The sequence below is a fragment of the Schistocerca nitens genome, chromosome 1 (assembly GCF_023898315.1).
Source record: "Schistocerca nitens isolate TAMUIC-IGC-003100 chromosome 1, iqSchNite1.1, whole genome shotgun sequence".
Taxonomy (NCBI): Eukaryota; Metazoa; Arthropoda; class Insecta; order Orthoptera; family Acrididae; genus Schistocerca; species Schistocerca nitens.
Window position 1 is genome coordinate 678,378 of NC_064614.1, and position 21,710 is coordinate 700,087.

At 43.8% G+C, this 21,710-nt stretch overlaps 1 protein-coding gene across 1 annotated transcript in view; it reads right to left on the minus strand.

Annotated features, from left to right (window-relative positions):
* Positions 1-1,642: 1,642 nt before the first annotated feature.
* The window catches only part of LOC126240186 (dentin sialophosphoprotein-like), a 94,966-nt gene continuing 74,898 nt past the window's right edge, over positions 1,643-21,710 (minus strand). Inside the window, exon 4 of the mRNA XM_049947907.1 lies at positions 1,643-1,849. Coding sequence (XP_049803864.1) covers positions 1,643-1,849 — 207 coding nt within the window. The remainder of the gene's footprint in view (positions 1,850-21,710) is intronic.

Consider the following 21,710-nt stretch of genomic DNA (forward strand, 5'->3'; position numbering starts at 1 on the left):
GGTATTAGATTAGGAAATGAGACACTTAAAGTAGTAAAGGAGTTTTGCTATTTGGGGAGCAAAATAACTGATGATGGACGAAGTAGAGAGGATATAAAATGTAGATTGGCAATGGCAAGGAAAGCGTTTCTGAAGAAGAGAAATTTGTTAACATCGAGTATAGATTTAAGTGTCAGGAAGTCTTTTCTGAAAGTATTTGTATGGAGTGTAGCCATGTATGGAAGTGAAACATGGACGATAAATAGTTTGGACAAGAAGAGAATAGAAGCTTTCGAAATGTGGTGCTACAGAAGAATGCTGAAGATTAGATGGGTAGATCACATAACTAATGAGGAGGTACTGAATAGGATTGGGGAGAAGAGGAGTTTGTGGCACAACTTGACCAGAAGAAGGGATCGGTTGGTAGGACATGTTCTGAGGCATCAAGGGATCACCAATTTAGTATTGGAGGGCAGCGTGGAGGGTAAAAATCGTAGGGGGAGACCAAGAGATGCATACACTAAGCAGATTCAGAAGGATGTAGGTTGCAGTAGGTACTGGGAGATGAAGAAGCTTGCACAGGATGGAGTAGCATGGAGAGCTGCATCAAACCAGTCTCAGGACTGAAGACCACAACAACAATCTGCATTATTGCATAACCACCATTACTAGAAACACTACACATTTCCAAATTATATATTCTAGTAGTTGCAATCTCAAATTCTTGATTATTTTTAGTGGTAGCAGCTACCACCTATTCGATTTCCGTTTTGAGATTGTCAGCTGTGCTGTCCAATTTAGCTATCAGCACTGCCTTCGTCTCATCATTGCTAGCCACTATTTTTGCACCTAAGTTAAATAAGGTTTCTCTTGTCGGAAATACGGAAGCGTCCGATCCCGCCCGTCTGCTTTGACCCATGACGTCACAAATATGGCGGAAACAAAAACAAACACACACACACTTTCCACAAGAAGCGTAATGACACTAACGGGACAAGCGCGGGAAATGGGGTGTTTTGGGTGGGGGGCAAACTAAATATAAACAAATTTAGACGCCTTGCGTAGCTACAACGTGTAAGTGAAGACAGCCATGCATGAATACTCACCCACCTCCCAAGGGGTCGTAACCCCTGCAACCCATAGAAGATAAAGATGCTTCAGTAGCTGATTAGTGTTTTTTGTCTTTTTAAAAAAAATCTCACGGGATAGAACGCACAGCTCAGAAAGATAAATATAATAAACTAAAACAGAAATTGGAGGAAACAGATAATTAAAATGAGTAATAAGTGTTTTAAAATTTAAAAAAAATCTCAGGAGATAGAACGAACAGATCAGAAAAGTAAATGAAATAAGATAAAACAGAACTGGAGACAGCCACACTCAAAGCAAACTCCGCTCCGTCATGACGTCACACGACAACACCCTTACGTCACGGGTCAAAGCCGACGCGTGGGATCGGACGCTTCTGTCGACCCCACGTCAGTTCTTAAATCACCCACTGGTTTTTCTATACCACCTACTTGGCCCATCAATGACTTTAGCATTTCTATTATGCCAAGTTCAGCCTTAGTGGGCTCTGAGGCTCACTTTCGGCAGAAACTGACCCACAATCAAAGGGTGAATTTTTGATTTCCTGACCTAGCATCTTCCAAGGCAAGAGAGCTCAGAAAAACAAAAACAGATTGAAGCGCCTGCTACACAACTTAACTTGTGGCTGCGACTCCGCCGGCGGCCGGCATCGCAGGTTGTGCTGCTGGTACGGCTGGTTTCCCGGCGCCCGCTGCTCCGACTCCCCGCTGGCTCGATCGGAAATCGCCGGACTCTGCGCTGCTCGGCTCTCAGCCGTCGGCAGCGGCAGCTGCTGCGACCGCTAGCACAGGGGCGCGTTGGCGGGCTCGGCGACGATAATCGGCGTGCAGTTTAACTTTCGATGCGCTGTTTTCTGCTTGCACAATTCCTGCACAGCTTCCCTGGCCAGTTCACACGCAAACTAATTTCATTCAATTGCAAACTTTAATCCCGGACGAGAAACCCCCAATTGCGAGCTACTACGGACGAGAAATACGCGTTTGCGAGCTTCACTGGGTCGAGAAAACCATTTGCTACGTGCTACGGTTCCTCTCTATGCGCGAGATCGGAAGAAACACTGGTTGCACTGGGTGATCACAATAAATTTTAGTTCAAAGTAAAACTAGTAAAACTAAATGGCTCGAGCCCCCACTTGCTTCTGCACGAAAAAACTAAAAAACAATTACCACCCAAGCACCTACATAACATACATCCCCTTTCGGTCCGTAAAATGTGGTTGGACTTATTAATTAAATGGGCTACATTAGGTCTGAGGGGTGCCAACCACGTCCGCTGCACTATCCCCAATAATTTTAAATTATTGTCAAGTTTATAAAAACCAATGTTACCAAGCAGGAACAATTTTTAGTGAACAAAACACAATTTCAACTAACTGGAGTTTATTTTAACTTGTTCAGGACTAATTTGACTGAAATACTATTAAGTGTTCTTGATTCGACCTGAGATATTTACCGAGTTAGTTCAACAGCGCCACTCAAATATTAATCATAATCATTCAGCAATTTTTCACTTAATGTTTCTTTTTAAACAGCTGAAACTCCAAGAAGAACAAAGTTCCGAGCGGAGAATACTTCTCGAAAAATAATAATAAACCGAACACAATCCGAAGTCCAACCGCAAGCTGAAATCACTATGTTCCCCAGTGGTTGTTCAGAGTTAAAGTTCGACACGACTTCGCGGTACGAAAATATTCAAAGTTCAACTCGTGAGAAAACTTTTCACAAGTCTCACAAACGCACCTAAGAGAATTTTTCAAAGTCCAGCAGCACCCAACTGCTGAAAATCACAAATTCCACGCGACTTCGCGGTCCGAAAATATTCAAAGTCCAATTCTCACACGGACCTTCTGCCAGTCACACGAGCTACCCCTTTCAACTCAACTGAATGACTGCCCCACCAGAGAAAACGGCCGCCCTTAAAAGCCCTCGGTTTGAACACTCTGAAGTCAAATCAAGTTTGTTTGCACATAAAACTTACCTTTATACTTAATATAGTTGCAATAAAATGCATGTAATACTTCTATTCAGACGGAAGTTTTCCGCTGAATTCAGATTCATCATCAGAATTTCTGTTCGGGATCTTAAGCTCATGTTATTAAAATGTATGTGTTCTTCATATAAAACTTTTCGTTATTTAAAATACTTTCATGCATAAATAACTAATATTATTATTGTATTATCTATTTCCTTATGTCTTCTTTTCCGTAATACCGCTATCTTTATAGATCCTATTTTTTATTTATCAAAATTCTGCATTTTTAATCACGAGAAAAGCATTCCGGCTCCTCATTTGAATTTTTAAAACATGTGAAAAAAGTTATATAGATATCTTAATACTACTCATTCAGACCTTTCATTTGACACCCCGTTCGTAAAATTTTGTCAAAGAATCTCCAAGATGTCCAATTTACAGTCTTACTTAGTTATTACAGTATTCAACTTATTATAATTCAAAAACTACCAGGGCGATTGGAGGTGCGTTTATATGAGCACACCCGGCTAATTTTCTGCTTTAAAATGAGCATACTAGCTCCTTTGTGCCACATCAGGATCTGTTTTTATTTATTTCTACATCATACATTCAGTTTAGCTCTATGCTAAAAGCGGCCCGGAGAAAGCCCGCCAGGAGCCACATTGCCGGCCGTTGAGTTTCCCGTCACGTGGTTGGACGCCAAACTGACCGTACTCATTTTGAAGTACCGCCATCTGTCGGTCAGTGCCGAAACTAGGACGATTCTGCTGCTGTGAAGACGGCTGACACACACCCATCTTACAAGGAAACCTCCCCATCTCACCCCCCTCAGATTTAGTTATAAGTTGTCACAGTGGATAGGCCTTGAAAAACTGAACACAGATCAATCAAGAAAACAGGAAGAAGTTGTGTGGAACTAGGAAAAAAATAAGCAAAATATACAAACTGAGTAGTCAATGTGTAAGATAGGCAACACAAGGACAGTGTGCGATCAGGAGCGCCGTGGTCCCGTGGTTAGCGTAAGCAGCTGTGGAAAGAGAGGTCCTTGGTTCAAGTCTTGCCTCGAGTGAGAAGTTTAATTTCTTTATTTTCGCAGTTATGATCTGTCCGTTCGTTCATTGACGTCTCTGTTCACTGTAATAAGTTTAGTGTCCGTGTTTTGCGACCGCACCGCAAAACCGTGCGATTAGTAGACGAAAGGATGTGCCTCTCCAATGGGAACCGAAAACATTTGATCGCAAGGTCATAGGTCCCCCGATTCCTCCACAGGAAAACACGTCTGATATATTCTATACGACACTGGTGAGGCATGTGCGTCACATGACAGGAATATGTTGTCGACCCACCTAACTTGTACACTTGGCGAATGGGTAAAAAGATTCTTCTACCTTGCCCGATTTACGTTTTCTTGTGGATGTGACAATCACTCCCAAAAAAGTGATGAAAACATAAGAGTTATCACATAAACTGCAACAAATGAATGCAATTCTTGAGTTTCTCCCGGCGTATTTGATAATCAAAATATCCACGGGTGTACTGCCGGTCTACAGTGTTCAACGGGCACAATATTTTGGGTACTCAGAGTGGCAGATTCAACGTGCTCTCCGCCCAACCACTACAGCACAACCTGTGGATATGGATGAAATCACGAGGGAGGAGGTAGGCACTGCGTTTATCCCATATACAGGCGCACTCTCGGGAAAGATCGCCCGCATTTTGAAGAAACACCGGGTCGGAACTGTGTTTTGTCCTCCGAATAAAACTCGTGCACTGGTGGGGAGCGCCAAAGATGACCTCGGTTTGAGGAAGGCCGGCGTGTACCAGATTCCGTGTCAATGTGGCAAGTCGTATATTGGTCAGACGATGCGTACCGTCGAGGATCGATGCCGTGAACACCAGAGGCACACTCGACTGATGTATCCGAGCAAGTCAGCGGTCGCTGAACATTGTTTGTCGGAAAATCACGCTATGGAGTATGAACGCACGAGGATTCTGGTACAGACGTCGAGATACTGGGACAGCGTTGTTAGAGAGGCCATCGAAATTCGCACCAATGACGACCTCATAAATCGTGACTGTGGCTATAATCTTAGCAAGGCTTGGGAACCAGCGATTGGGTTAATCAAGAGTAAATCGAGCAAATGTATAGTTGTGACGACCACGGCGGACGGAGCCATCACACCGACGTCATCTCAGACGCCGTCGCAATCTGTTCCACCGCGCGACCGTGGCGCGGGGCGCGGACGGCGGAGTGAGCGCGCCGCGGGCGGAGGGTATTTAAATCCGCCGCCGCCGCGACCGAACCCAGTTCCACCTGAGCAGCCATAGTGTACGGATCTCCGTGCCGGCACGTTCACAGGAGCTCAGTCCGTCAGTTCACCTGATGATGGCGACATGTATGATCGCCGAAATATTGTGCCCGTTGGACACTGTAGACCGGCAGTACACCCGTGGATATTTTGAAATGAATGCAAGTTTCACAGTCGCACAGTTTTCCCTGTGCTCTGTCAAAAAATATGTTTTTAACTTTTTCAAATTTTTCCGTGGTTAGACCGTCAAATGCTGCATATGTCCAGGAATTTTGGAGATCGAAGTTGATTGTGTGTGAGTGCCTGAACTTTGATAATTGTCTGAAAATAAAAAATTAAAATTTTCTATCGAGGGAAGACTTGAACCAAGGACCAATCGTTCCACAGCTGCTCACGTTAACCACAGGGCCACGGCGCTACAGGGCTGATTCTCTCCTTAATGTTGCATATCTTCAGCATGGACTACTTGCTTATTTTTTTCATAGTTCCACACAACTTATTCCTGTTGTCTCGATTGATTTGTGTTCAGTTTTTCAAGGCCTATCCACTGTGCCAACTTATAAATAAAACTGAGGGGGTTGCGATGGGGAGGTTCCCTTGTTAGATGTAAACACGCCAGATTCTCGACAACCACTTTGCCTTGATTTTTTGCTACAGAAACTACAGTCTTCACATCAGCCCCCCAAAGCCTGTCACCTCACAACCGAAGGTTCTCGTCGAAAATTATGTGTTTCTTTTTGGCGAACACTAAAAGGTCAGTAGTAAGTATGCACGAAAAGAAAACCAAATAATAATATGTTAAAGTTTAATTCCATTAAATTTAAAAGATGTTATAAATACTTGGCTAATAAACCTTCTGTGTCATGGAGTAATTATTATAATAATTTTATTACGTTGTAGATTACTCCACATTGAAGTATTACGAAGTTTATATTATAGATGTGAGCTCCTTTTCATGAGCAATATGGAAGTTGCTGCATGAAAGAGCTTTTTTAGGTAACTAAAGAATGGGATACACCTCGGCGGCTTTGACCAGTGACGTCATATTTTAAAAAATGGCTCTGAGCACTATGGGACTCAACATCTTAGGTCATAAGTCCCCTAGAACTTAGAACTACTTAAAGCTAACCAACCTAAGGACATCACACACACCCATGCCCGAGGCAGGATTCGAACCTGCGACCGTAGCAGTCCGGCGGTTCCGGACTGCAGCGCCAGAACCGCACGGCCACCGCGGCCGGCCGTCATATTTTATTCGTAGATATTAGTTAGTTTATATATGTCAACTGAAGTACGGGATACAACCTACAGTATGTAAGTCGGCTGGGGTATTCAATGCCAAAGTTTCGTATATCGCTAATTTCTTTCCCCTTTCTCTAGTATTCTATCCTTTAGCTGACAGATCAACTCAAGAATAGGATACTATGACTTTCTGCTGCGAAAATCGATATATGTAAGATTACGTTTGAAATATGGATATACGTGCTATTTGTTCACGTTCTATTTTTTCTATACTACATTCCTTTGTTTGTCAACATTCGTTTTTGTTCAAATGGTTCAAATGGCTCTGAGCACTATGCGACTTAACTTCTGAGGTCATCAATCGCCTAGAACTTAGAACTAATTAAACCTAACTGACCTAAGGACATCACACACGTCCATGCCCGAGGCAGGATTCGAACCTGCGACCGTAGCGGTCGCTCGGGTCCAGACTGTAGCGCCTAGAACCGCACGGCCACTCCGGCCGGCATTCGTTTTTGTCTTTGCAGTGCATCATGTGTGGTAAATTGTGACATCATTTTTCAAAGCCGACGGTTGCATCCCTTTCTTCAGTATTCCTGCTTTCCTTGTGAATAATAAGCAGAAGTCAGTTTATCACGGATGTGAAAAAGTGTATCACTCGTAATGTACCAATGCTGCATGTATAACAAGAATACAGCTGCAAAAGAAAGAAAATTAGGTTTGGTCCTTCTCGTTGATAAATGCTGAGGAGAATAGTTCATTATTTCAAAATTTAGGTGACACGGTCAAGACAGAAGAGATACAACACCGTGGTTGTAAGACAGGTCGCAAGACTTTTCCTCATACACGAAATAAAGTCACTGCGCAAGGGCTCGGTAACAAAGTATAAGAGGAAACTGCACATACTTTTAATGAAATAAGCACATTTCAAAAATTGATTCAGGAATCAATTTTAATGAATTTTGTAACATACGTCTAACTTCCAGAGGTCAGTCACACTGCTGTATCATAACCATTCCTACTCTACTGTATAAATTACAATATAATGTCGACCATGATAGGACTTGTATAAAATTCGAATTATTCGCCTTCGACAGTTCTGATCTCGTAAAGATGGAAGTATTAACATTGTGTGAATGCAATTTTCTATAATTCTTCGAATGTGAGTGTACAAATACCTATAATTTTCCATTTCAAGAAAAAACTTTACGATATGTAAACGGAGTATATTCATAGGATAAGAGAAATTCTCGAAAAGTACCAGTAGTTAAAGAATATAATAATCGAAGAAGATGTAAGTATTACAGGCAACATCATCTAAGAATGTGCTCGTCTTTGGAATACGTGACTAGAAATTCAGTTAGTAATATCAATTGAATCATACTGGGCACATTTGCAACCACTTGCACGTTTCTTTTGTAAGCCTATTCTCAGTACTTCTAGAGAAATAGTTTTTCTTTATTTTTAACAGATAATTTCAGTATCAATCAATATTATATCGAATCGGCGATCGAGGGCCCTGTAGATCGTGCACCGAGCTCACAATGCTCCTCCTCAGGTGGCGATCTTCTGCACTGTGGATACAGCTGCCACGGACTCCTAGCTGGCAAAGATCTTTCTGTAGCTCATCCTCCCACCGCTTTCTGGGTCTTCCTGTCAACACCACTTTTCCCCGAGAGGTGTCTGGTCTCCTAACAATGTGGCCTGCCAAGCTTATTCTTCACTTCTCCGCGCTTTCAGTTTTTGAACGATGTTCGGTTGCCTCATCAGCTCATACAAATCTTGGTTCTTTCTACGTCTCCACCAGCTCCTTTCCTGGACAGGCGCGAAAATCCTTCTCATAATTTTTCCTTCGAAGACCAACAAGTCTTCTACATCCTTCTTTGTTGTGTTTAGGATTTCTGTCCCGTACCACAATACTGGCACTATCGCGGCATTGTACGCTTTAAGTTTGGTCTTAATTGACAGATTCTTGAATGACATTATCTGATTTAGACTGAAATAAGTTTTGGACCCATTCACAATACGTTGTTTTATTTCCTGTTTTAAAGAATTGTGCTTGTTGAACAATGTACCAAGGTATTTAAAATCTTCCACTTCAGCAAATTTCCATATCCCTACTGTAATGGGATGTCATGAGGGACTTCTCTTGATACCTCCATTACCTGTCTTTTCCGCATTAATCCGCAACTCGATCTTACTTGCATTTTGCGCTAGGTCCTATACAGTTTCTGCCAACTCTTCCTCTGATTCTGCCAGAACAGATAATTTCACTTATTAGAATAGCGTATTACAAGTAGTAGCGGATGGTTTAGCCGATTGTATCATTGTTAATTCTAGGTTTAGATGGAAACCATTCTGTGAGCAAACTACTTATGTACACAGCAATAAGTAATATCTCTTAGTAAACGTGAACATCACTCATAGAATTTAGCTATGGAAGTGATAAATAAAACTGAAAAACCGATCGAAATAACGCAGTCTGACGAAATGAATGTGCCGGCAATTGATAACGTGTCTCCAAAGGAAAGACTTGAGAGTGGGACAGATGATAAACGTACATTAAACTCAAATAACAAACAAAACTTTGCCGAAAATATACGACATAACGAAAACTCAACGATAAGCACTGGCCATGTGGGTCGAAGCCGAAAGCGCGTTCTCCCGCGATAGTTTTTATCGTAACGACTCAACGTGAATCACATGTTGCGCGTCCCGGAATTTTTTTTAAAAGTCATTCGTCAGCTGCTCTCACAAGTGATTAATTATCAATGAGGAAAGAATTTAGACTGAGTGGCTGCGTCGGGAGCGGCTGGCTCAGAGACGCAGAACCGCCCTGCTACGCTATTGGTGGTACATCAGCAGACGCGGCAAGTAGCGTAGAACACCCCTGAGGGTGGCAGCCTGCAGCGATCTCAGGCGGAATCATCACACGAAACAAATTACAGAAAAAGCGGATGCTAGGACGAGGCTCATAGCCAGAGCTTTAACGAAATATAGTTCATCGACGAAAGAAGTGGCTCACAGAACACTTAGTGGACAGACACTCGAGTAGCGCTCGACGGTCTGCGACCATCGGCGCACTGGATTGATATTGCCTCCTCCCATATGCGTCTCGGGGAATAACCGGAACTAGAAAACAACACAAATTAAAGCTAATACGGACATTTACAAACAATCATTCTCCCCACGTGATAATCGCGAAACCCCCCTCCTCCGGGAAAAAACGTTTGGTGGCTTGGGGAGTACAGGTGTGGATGTAGGTGTAAATCAGAAGGGGATACTGGTATTGGAATATGTGCCAAGAAAATTACGAGTAGTGTAATAGCTGCTAGAAGAAAATAGTACATAAGGCGGTTGCTAACTGTCAATGTTAAAATACTTAAAAAATATTACACTGTGTGCCGGCCGCTGTGGCCGAGCGGTTCTAGGCGCTTCAGTTCGGAACCGCGCTGCTGCTACGATCGCAGGTTCGAATCCTGCCTCGGGCATGGATGTGTGTGATGTCCTTAGGATAGTTAGGTTTAAGTAGTTCTAAGTCTAGGGGACTGATGACCTCACATGTTAAGTCCTATAGTGCTTAAAGCCGTTTGAACCATTATTACACTGTGTAACAGATTGCAATTTTCGTTCGACTGTTTCCGCTCATTCTAAAATAAAGGAAATCATCGGTATAACGCTCCTTATTTGCTTTCGTGGTTGGACCACTGCTTTTGTTTTTAATTTTTTTCTATTTTTTGTCCAAGCACCCACTTCGTACGGCCAAAGAATATTCCTAGGAGGTCCGGCATAACTGCCCTTACACTTCAGAACGCCTTGCAGCACTCTCAAAGAAACGAAATAGGAGCTTTCATAATTAAGATTTAGGACAGGTCTTGCGCGAAAGTTTTTGCCCATTTTCTAACAGGGAAGCCTTTTATACTATTCGTACGTTAAATGCAAATGAATGAGAGAAACAACTTATAATTTATAAGTATAATTTATAGTTTAGTACGGACAGGGACTGCGATTGTTGTGTTCGGATGCGAGCCGAGTTGGTGACACTTGGCTCTCAGCTTCAGGCTGTGATGGCTTCAGTTACACAGCTTGAGGCTGCAGTGGATGGGCACCAGTGTCGTGAGCCGGCCGTGGGGATCCAACGGACGTCCAGCACGTCCAGTCCTCCTATCGGCCCTCACCGGTGGCCAACCCAATTACTGCTCGCACTGAGGCTGACCCCTCACCTGTGGTCGAGTGGGAGGTCGCCCCGGGGCGAAGCAGGCGGCGAAAGACTTCCCTCCCCAGTTTGTCTGACAAACAGGTTCCAGGTGCTGTCTGTGGCTGACACTGTCGCTGAGCCAGATGTTGTTGCCTGTCCTGTTTAAGAGGAAACCACTCAGCCTGCAAGATATGGGCAATCGCAGAGGGTGGGATTATTGGTAGTTGGGAGCTCCAACGTTAGGTGCGTTATGGGGCCCCTTAGGGACTTGCCTGACAAGAAGGGTAAGAAACCAATGTGTACTCCGTGTGCATACCGGGTGGAGTCATTCCAGATGTGAAAAGGGACCTCCCGAATGCCACGAAGAGCACAGGGTGCAGCCAACATCAGGTGGCTGTTCACGTCGGTTACAATGATGTGTGTAACTTTGGATCACAAGAGATTCTCTCTGGTTTCGAGCGGCTAACAGAACTGGTAAAGGCTGCCAGTCTTGTTTACAAGATGAAAGCAGAGTCGACAGGACCGATTGCGGACCTCTGGTACAGAGCCGAGTGGAGGGTCTGAATCAGAGGCTCAGACGGTTCTGCGACCGCGTAGACTGCAGATTCCTCGACTTGCGCCAAAGGGTGTTTGGGTTTCTGGTTCCGCTAAATAGCAGGAGGCGGCTACACAGATAGCAGTGGCTATGTGGCGTGGACTGGGCGGTTTTTTTAGGTTAGAGGGTCTCGGGAAAACACACGCAGGGCTTCAGTCACAAAGGGAGCAGGCTGAACACAGAAGGAACGTAGATACAGGAACCACTGGTATAACAGCTGTAAACTGCCTTAGCTGTGTTGGGAAAGTACCAGAGCTCCAAGCGCTAATAGAAAGCACTGATGCTCAAATCGTTACAGGCACTGAAAGCTGACTAAAGCCGGATACAAGCTCAGCCGAAATTTTTGAGAAAAATCTAACGGTGTTCCGAAAGGATAGGCTAAACACGGTTGGCGGTGGTGTGTTTGTTACTGCTAGAAGTAGTTTATCTTGTCGCGAAATTGAAGTAGATACTTCCTGTGAGTTAGTATGGGCAGAGGTCATAATATAATAGTAGGATCCTTTTACCGACCTCCCAATTCAGATGATACAGTTGCTGAAAGGTTCAAAGAAAACTTGAGTTTGATTTCAAACACGTACCCGGCTCATACGATAATAGTTGGTTGTGACTTTAATTTACCCTCGATATGTTGGCGAAAAGCATGTTTAATTCCGGAGGTACGCATGAAATATCATCCGAAATTGTGTTAAACGCATTCTCTGAAGATTATTTCGAGCAGTTACTTCATGAGCCCACGCGAATAGTAAATGGTTGTGAAAACACATTTGACCTCTTAGAAACAAATAATCCTGAGTTAATAACGAGCATCAAAACCGTTTCAGGGATTAGTGAACACAGAGTTGTCGTAGCGAGATTGAATATTGCAATCCCCAAATCCTCTAAAAATAAGCGAAAAATATACCTATTCAAAAAAGCAGATAAAAATTCACTTGACGCCTTCCTAAGAGACAATCTCCACTCATTCCAAATTAATAATATAAGTGTAGACCAGATGTAGCTTGAAGGCAAAGAAATAGTATCGGCAGCAGCTGAGAGTTTTATATCAAATTAATTAACAACTGACGGAGCCAATCCTCCTTGGTACTCAAAACGAGATAGAACACTGTTGTGGAAACAACGAAACAAACATGCCAAATTTAAACAGACGCAAAATCCCCAAGATTGGCGATCTTTTGCAGAAGCTCGAAATTTAGCGCGGACTTTCAAATGGTTCAAATGGCTCTGAGCACTATGGGACTTAACATCTGAGGTCATCAGTCCCCTAGAACGTAGAACTACTTAAACGTAACTAACCTAAGGACATCACACACATCCATGCCAGAGGCAGGATTCGGACCTGCGACCGTATCAGTCGCGCGGTTCCAGACTGAAGCGCCTAGAACCGCTCGGCTACACCGGCCGGCAGCGTGAACTTCAAAGCGGGATGCCGATAACAGGTTAGACAACGAATCTTTGTCTCGAAACCAGGCAGAAAATCCAAAGAGATTCCGGTCGTATGTGAAGTATGTTAGCGGCAAGAAAGAATCAATGCCTTCTATGCGCGATAGCAATGTAGATACTATCGAAGACAATGCTGCCAAAGCAGAGTTACTAAACAAAGCTTTCCGAAATTCCTTTACAAAAGAAGACGAAGTGAATATTCCAAAATCTGAATCGAGAACAGAGTAACGTAGAAGTAAATATCCTCGGATTAGTGAAGCAACTTAAATCACTTAATAAAAACAAGTCTTCTGACCCAGATTGTATACCAATTTGGTTCCTTTCTGAGTATGCTGATGCATTAGCTCCATACTTAACAATCATATACAACCGTTCGTTCGACGAAAGATCCGTACCCAAAGACTGGAAAGTTGCACACCAATATTCAAGAAAGGTCGTAGGAGTAATCCACTAAATTATAGGCCCATATCGTTGACGTGGATATGCAACATGATTTTGCAACATATATCGTGTTCGAACATTATGAATTACGTCGAAGAAAACGGTCTATTGACACACAGTCAACATGGGTTTAGAAAACACCGTTCCTGTGAAACACAACTAGCTCTTTATTCAAATGAAGTGTTGAGTGCTATTGACAAGGGATTTCAGATGGATTCCGTATTTCTGAATTTACGGAAGGCTTTTGACACTGTACCACACAATTGGCTCGTAGTGAAATTGCGTGCTTATGGGATATCGTCTCAGTTATGTGACTGGATTTGTGATTTCCTGTCAGAGAGGTCACAGTTCGTAGTAATAGACGGAAAATCTTCGAGAAAAAAACAGAAGCGATTTCTGGCGTTCCTCAAGGTAGTGTTATAGGCCCTTTGCTGTTCCTTATCTATATAAACGATTTTGGAGACAATCTGAGCAGCCGTCTTCGGTTGTTTGCAGATGACGCTGTCGTTTATCGACTAATAAAGTCATCAGAAGATCAAATCAAACTCCAAAATGATTTAGAAAAGATATCTGAATGGTGCAAAAAGTGGCCGTTGTCCCTCACGAAAAGTGTGAGGTCATCCACATGAGTGCTAAAAGGAACTCGTTATACATCGGTTACACGCACAATCAGTCGTATCTAAAAGCCGTAAATTCAATTACATACCTAGGTATTATAATTACGAACAACTTAAACTGGAAGGAATACACAGAAAATGTTGTGGGGAAGGCTAACCAAAGACTGCGTTTTATTTGCAGGACACTTCGAAAATGTAACAGACCTACTAAGTAGACTGCCTACACTACGCTTGTCCGTCCTCTTTTAGAATACTGCTGCACGGTGTGGGATCCTTACCATATAGGACCGACGGAGTACATCGAAAAAGTTGAAAGAAAGGCAGCACGTTTTGGGTTCTCGCGAAATATGGGAGAGAGTGTCACAGAAATGATACAGGATTTGGGCTGGAAATCATTAAAAGAAAAGTGTTTTCCGTTGCGACGGAATCTTCTCACGAAATTCCAATCACCGACTTTCTCCTCCGAATACGAAAATATTTTGTTGACACCGACCTACATAGGGAGGAACGATCACCACCATAAAATAAGGGAAATCAGAGCTTGTACGGAGAGATATTGGTGTTCATTCTTTCCGCGCGCTATACGAGATTGGAATAAAAGAGAATTGTGAAGATAGTTCGATGAACCGTCTGCCAGGCACTTGAATGTGATTTGCGGAGTATCCATGTAGATGTAGATGTAGATGGTGTAGCGCTCAATTCCTGTCTTTCCAGAATGCAGGCCTTTTCTTCCTCACCTCTCCGCGCAAACGCTCAAGGACACATTTGTAGTGTTCCTGGTTATTTGTCTGTCCTCCAGGGGTAAATTCATGATGCACAATGTCGGTAGAATCGAAAAAAAATCACCAACATTGTCTTCACCTTTTATCGACTTTGCCATGCTTGATTTCGGTCGTGGTGAGCCTGGAGTCTTCCACTGCGAAGACTGCATTTTGGTTATACCCACGATTCGTCTTATTTAACAAATCTAGGTCCGATTAATCAGTTCTTGGCACACTTCAAGTCGGTATTATCTCTACTCACTTGAAATATACATTCGGAATGAATTTTGCGGGCACTCGATGTATGTTCAGATGTTCAGTTAAAATTGACTGAACTGCATAGAAACCAATATTAAGTTCATCAGACATCTCCGTAATTGAAAGTCTACGATCAGAGCGCACTAAATCGCAAACTTTCACAACATTGTCATTTGTTTTTGAGGTGGAAGGACGGCCGGACCATGGTTCATCTTCAAATGATTCGCGGCCGTTTTTAAATCTTTTGAACCAGACAAAAACATTTGAATGACTCGTATAATTATCTCCAAAAGTTGTGTTTAATAGTCCGTAAGTCTCAGAAGCTGACTTTCTGGTTTTAAAACAAAATTTCATACAAACTCGTTGCTCCATTTTTACGCCCATTTTCACGCAGACAGAATCCGGCAACAAGCCCTAACAGACCCACACTCAACCAGCTGCCACAACGAACTGAATAAAGGAAATGCAGTTTCCTGTCAGAGGGCATTCAAGGACAGGGCAATGACTCACTCCCCACCCTCCGTCTGCCTGCCCGTCAAACCAATAAGCAGTAGCGGATCCATTCTTAAAACTTTCCAATCACATCTTGTACGTTTCGTCTTTACTTTCATCAGTCTTCCCACGGTTTCATGTGGCTCGCCACGAATCCCACTCCTGTGCGAACCTCTTCCTCTCAGAGTAGCTCCTGCAACCTGCGTCCGCAATCATTTGTCGAAAATACCCCAATCTCCGTATTGCCCTGTTGTTTTCACCCTCCACAGCTCCATGTAGTACAATGGTTCCCAGCCTGGGGGTAAATGCCTTCCCCCTCCAGCCTGAGGGGTAAAAAGTAATTTTTGAGGGGTAAAAACAAAATGGTTCAGTCATGAGACTGTAGTACTGATTACATAAGTTCCCTATATATATATATATATATATATATATATATATATATATATATATATAGTGTGTACACTTCATACTTTTGACTTCACGTCAGAGACAGTAAAATTGTGAAATATACATCACATATGTTTAAATATCTTACGGAAACGCCGTCTCAGAGTGGTAGGTAGTTCCTGCAATAAAACAGATATTACTTGATTATTGACTTTGCAACAGTAAATAAACTAATGGATAGTGCAACGATACAGTAAGTATTTTATGGCCTCAACAGTGTTGTAGGACATACGCCGTATTATTATTCTTTTTATTATTATTAGCATTAGTAATAGTAGTGGTAGCAGTGGTCCAACAAAGCATTCGCAGACTGAAATCTTCGAATTTCTAGCGTTTCAAAAGTATGGAATCCAGCAATCAAGTGATTTACAAACAGCAGACCTAAGTATGGTGCGCACATTTTAATTTCGTTAGTTGTAAATGGGGGTGCGTAAGGTGTGAGTGCAGCGAGTGTCGCCAGGGGGAGGGGGCGTGGTTTGTAGCAGGCACCTGTCCGACCTCCATCTGGACAGTCAGCTGTCTCTTCTCAGAAGGCGTTGCAGCCAGCACTGTCGACACACTCAGGGTTGTTTCAACAACCTACAAGAGAAGGCTGCTAGAAATAAGCAGTGAAAATTCCTGCACTGACTAATTAGTTCCTAAACCACCTATAACAATAAGTAAAATTTACCTTCCGTCATTTTGAAAATAAAGTGTTCAAAGAAGATTCTGTTTCGTTCCTGGATTTAGTTAGGTGCTGATGTTCATGATGACCCTAGGGGCGAGGTACCAGTTAACATCTGACTGCATTCTGGGTTAGAGGTCTCAGAGTGGCTGGAACAGAAACCTCCAGCACCGTGCAAATTGCTCCCTGTTATCTGAACTCATGTCCTATGGTCTTATCCCTTCTTCTTGTCGTTTTTTCTCACAGCTGAGGATGCAGATAGGAGTGATCAGCACACCGCTCTCCCAGTCGTTATGATGATATCCTTGACCAAAGCCGCTACTATTCGGTCGAGCAGATCCTCAATTGGCATCACGAGGCTGAGGACACCCCGTAAAATGGCAACAGCACACGGCGGCCCGGATGGTCACCCATCCTAGTGCCGGCCCTGCCCGACAGCGCTTAATTTCTGTGATCTGACGAGAACCGGTGTATCCACTGCGGCAAGGCTGTACCCGTGCTAATTCGTTTTCTCACCAGTCCACCAAATTTTCGGCATACTCCTATACCGGAACACCTCAAACTCTTCGATTACCATCTATTCTGGTTTTCAAACTGTCTATGATGCACAACCATGCAAAGCTGTGCTCCAAGCGGACGTCTTCAGTCATTTCTCGCTCAAACTGAGAACGAAGTTCTATACTTGCAGACCTCTCTTGGCCTTGAATGGTCTCGCTGACTTTGCTGGTGTGCTTTTGATGTCCTCCATGCCTTGTCTGTGATGTGTCCTTTTGCTTCTAAGACAGCAGAACTGCTTCACTTTTTCAACTTCATGGTACCCAATTCCAATGTTTTAAAGTTTCTCACTAACCTCACTTCTACTACTTCAAATTACCTTCGTCTTCCTTCGGTTCTGTGCTTGGTAGACGGTTCATTCCATTCAACAGGCTCTGTGGTTGTCCCTTGCTGCAACAGAGGAAAGCAACATCATTGCCAAACCTTATCGGTAATATTCTAACACCTTGACTTTTAATTCCTCTCTTGAACCTCTGTTTTATATTTATATGACCTCCGTCAATGTTCGACGTCAACGAGCAGTAACCACTCTCAGACGATGGGTGGCAGCACTAGCAGTGGAGGGTATACGAAGCGTGTCTGGAGGACATCGGAAACAGTGCAGCCGTCATTCTAATGCGGAAAGGGGTGAGTTATCTGAATCCGAAAGAAGCACCGTCACTCGTTTCGGGCCGAGGGTGGAAGCAGTTCCAAAACGGCTAAGTTTTGTAAACTCTTCTCCCGCTGCTGTAGTTAAAGTATACTGCGCATGGCAAAATGCCCTACCTAAGTCTGATGCCGAAGCAACTGTCGTGCACTGTAGACCGTAGATGAGAGGGGTGAACGACAGCTGCGGGGATGTGTACGGGCGAATAACGGTGCGAAGGTCGAACAGCTGACTGCCACGCTGAATCGAGGGGCTACTACCAACGTCTCCGCAGCGACCATTCAGCGAACTTTGTGTAAACGTGCCTCTGCAGTGCCTTTGCGACGTGGCTATCGTCGCCATTGGCGGCGCAGTGTTCCCGTGTATAGATCTCTGGAGGCAACAGAGATCGACCTGGCCGGCCAATTTAATAAACAGCAACTAAGAATCTGTGGCAGCGCCGTGATCCGGGCTGTTCGCGCCACAGGTCCTTGACTCTTAGAATCGAGACTATGATGCTACTGGCTTCTGTTTGTTTTACTCCAACAGGTACTAGCCGTCTGTACTTAGCGACGAGTAGCAAAAACTGCGTTTACCAGCGTTACTGACGGACGCTATGTGATCAGGATATTGGCAGTGGACTGGGAACCCCAAGTATCGGCGAATGTAAATTAAAAGTGTCAAACCACGGCATGAGATAGTAACGAGGAAACAGACTTGCAGTCAATAAGAGGCACGATCGGATCGAGAAAAGTATGAGGTCATCTCGAGGTTAACGGTAGCATATACACTCAGGATCATCTCTTGCCTCAACAGCAAAAACTGTGGGCTGGACCTTACGTGACGCACACTTGGCTGAGAACTGTTTCGCGTGATGTAGTTTTGTACAGTTTGAGTATTTGTTCGCCACTACTTGGTGACGTCGTCTACATCTGACTGATGCCCCCTTCCTTCCTTCATTCGCGAATCTCGCCTGGGAACGTTCATTGTCAGAAACCTTCGTATTAGCTTAACTGACCTAATGTTCTGGTTGTGGCCATTTCGCGAGACGTATGTGGCAGCAAGTAGAAAGTTGCCCGAGTCTTCCCGGGACGAACTCTCTTGGTATCTCAACAGCAAATCTCTCCGTGATGCACAATGCTTCTCTCGTAGCGCCTGCGACTCGAGAACGGCCGCTCTCCCTCTCTCTCTCTCTCTCTCTCTCTATCTCTGTCTCTCTCTCCCTCCCTCCCTCTCTTTCCCGTTAATCCAATCTGGTGAGGCTGCTAGTATGGTCGGCAGTACTCGAGTGACTTATAAGCCACTTCTTTCGTGGGCTACTTACATTTTCTTAAAATTGTCCCTATGAATCTCAGCCTGGCATCTGGATTTTCAACAGTCTCCTTTAAACACCGTGATTCTACTTCAGGCCGCTCTAGACTGCTACTCGTAGGAATGTAGCAGTAGTTGCTGTCTCCAGTGGTGTGTCAGCAACGGTGTTCTTATGCAGTGGCGGACCTCTTTGTCTGTGTATGCGGATTGTGATATACTCACTGAAGTTCAGGCTCGCCAGCCAGTTCCTACTCCATCCATCAGTGCCCTGCAGGTTCTCCTTCAGCGCTCTGTAGATTTCTGCCGTTACTGCCCTCTAACAGACAGCGGCATCACCCGAAAACAAACAGATGCAACTTATCCACCAGAGCGTTTATTAATCGTGACGGTTTCTTGGGCTACTCCTGAACTCACATTTACAGTTGTCGATTACGTTCCGTTAAGAGCGACATGTTGACTTCTGTCGCCAGGGAAGTCACATGTCTGGTCGGACATTCGGTGAGGTCATTTTTCTCACTTAACGACAGTACGGGGCGGTGTTAGGCGCCTCCTTCAAGTTGAGCAACACGGCAGCTGCCTGAGCAGCGATGTGTGTATCTCCCAGAGAAACAGGGCGAGCTGACTTTCGAAAGATCTCTGTTTGCGGAATCCGTGACCTTTTCAGAGGAGATTTTCGTTCTACAGAAGCGTCATAATACGTGAACATCAATCAAGTTCCATAATTCTACAACAAACTGACGTTAACCATATAGGTCTATAATTATATGCATCAGTCCTCGGGCCATTCTTGAAAATGGGAATGAACTGTGGGATTTTCCAGGCACTTGGCACCGATTCGTTGCTCCAGTGGGATGTTGCTAGAAGGGAAGCAAGTCCTTTTGCCGGAAGATTAGTGAATTATTGGATTGGTGCTCAAGGTCGCAGAATTTTCCCATAAGTTTAATAAACACAACGAATACACAAAACAGAGACTTTAGTCATCAATAATATATTCCCCTTCACTACTTACAACAGTCTGCCAACGCTGGGGTAACTTTTCGATTTCGTGACTGTACAGATCGCCTGGTTGAGGCGAAGAACTCGTCGAGCGACGTACGTAGCGCATTTTCATCCGGAAAGGTAGTTCCTTAAAGGTTGTTCGACAGAGAGTTGAAGAGGTGAAAATCTAAGGGCACACGATCAGGTGAATAAGGCGGGTGTGGAATGGCTTCCCCGTACAACTCCTGTGCAGTGTTTCTTGTCAGCCAAGCAGAACGCGGCCGGTCGTTATCGTGGAGTAGCTAGCGTCACTCTACGCAGTCTTCCTGACCGTTGTTGCCGGAATGCGCTTGCAAGACATCACAGTAGTAGTAGAGCTAAGTTCGTACGGCCCCACTCTCCACTGTTGCCAAATTTATTGAAGATGGCGGCGATGACGTCATCCAAGATGGCGGCATGTAGACTTGGCAACAGCGCAGGACATCATCCAAGATGGCGGCTTTTGGCGGGAAAATAGGCCCATTAGGCTACCTCCAGTAACCTAACCTCCAGAAAAAATGGCGGGAAGTTTGAATTTTGGCAGGAAATAGGCCAATTGGGCTACGTCCACTAACCTAACCCTCCAGAAAAAATTGGCGCCAAATTCAAATTCCAACAAGATAACACATGCAAAACCTTACTTTTCTTTATTATTATTCATTATAATTCCTTATCATTCATTATCATTTGTTATCATTTATTATTATTAATTATTAATTATTATTATTATTATTATTATTATTATTATTATCATTATTTATTATTATTGGCCTACCTCCACTAGAAAATTCGCTCCGAATTCAAATTCCAGAATGATAATGGCTGCAAATCATACTTGTCTGTATTATTATTGATTATTATTCATTATTATTCATCATTTATTATTATTTGTTATTATTATTGGCCTACCTCCACTAGAAAATTGCGCCAAATTCAAATTCCAACACGATAATGTCTCGAAAACTGTACTTCTATTTATTATTATCATTTATTATGATTTATTATTTATTCAAGATGTCCGATTTCGGTTGGAAGGAAGCCATTTGCGTTTCATCCATAATAAAAAATCTGTCACAAATTCAAATTCCAACAACATAATCTATCACACGTACGAAATAGCCCACATCCTACGAACTTCCGCACTCATTTATCCTTTCACTGCTAAGCTATGAAAATCGCGTCAAATAATAAAGTGCACTAATAGTAATCTAATTCACATCCTTTGATTTTGTGTGCGAAAAAAGGGCTTATGTCTTTATTTCAAGCAGTACGATCATCACTCGTTCTCCAACACAATCAGTAAAAATCTTCGAGATCCTAGCGCAGTCTCCATGACGTCCACACTACAACTGAATTAGTTGAAATCGTCGCCGCACCTGGCCCCGTCTCCCAGACGTCACGGTCGCCAAGCGAGTGGCCCATAAACGCGTGCGCCACAGGTAAGGGAGCGGCCGCATCGCCCTACGTCACGGCCACTCCAGCACTCTCGCCAACAACGTTTTCGTGAACAGGTGAGTCTGCCCCCACCGACCAGTTGGCGCCAAAGCTGTTCGCTGGACAGGTTGGAACCTGTCTATGCCGACCGTTCACCGTCCACCACGTGACTTTGCGCAACCGAGAACGCCGTGCTACACTTTTGGCGCCGAAGTTTGCTCGACAGTCGAATCCGCCATGACTGTATAACAGCACGTTTGGTCGC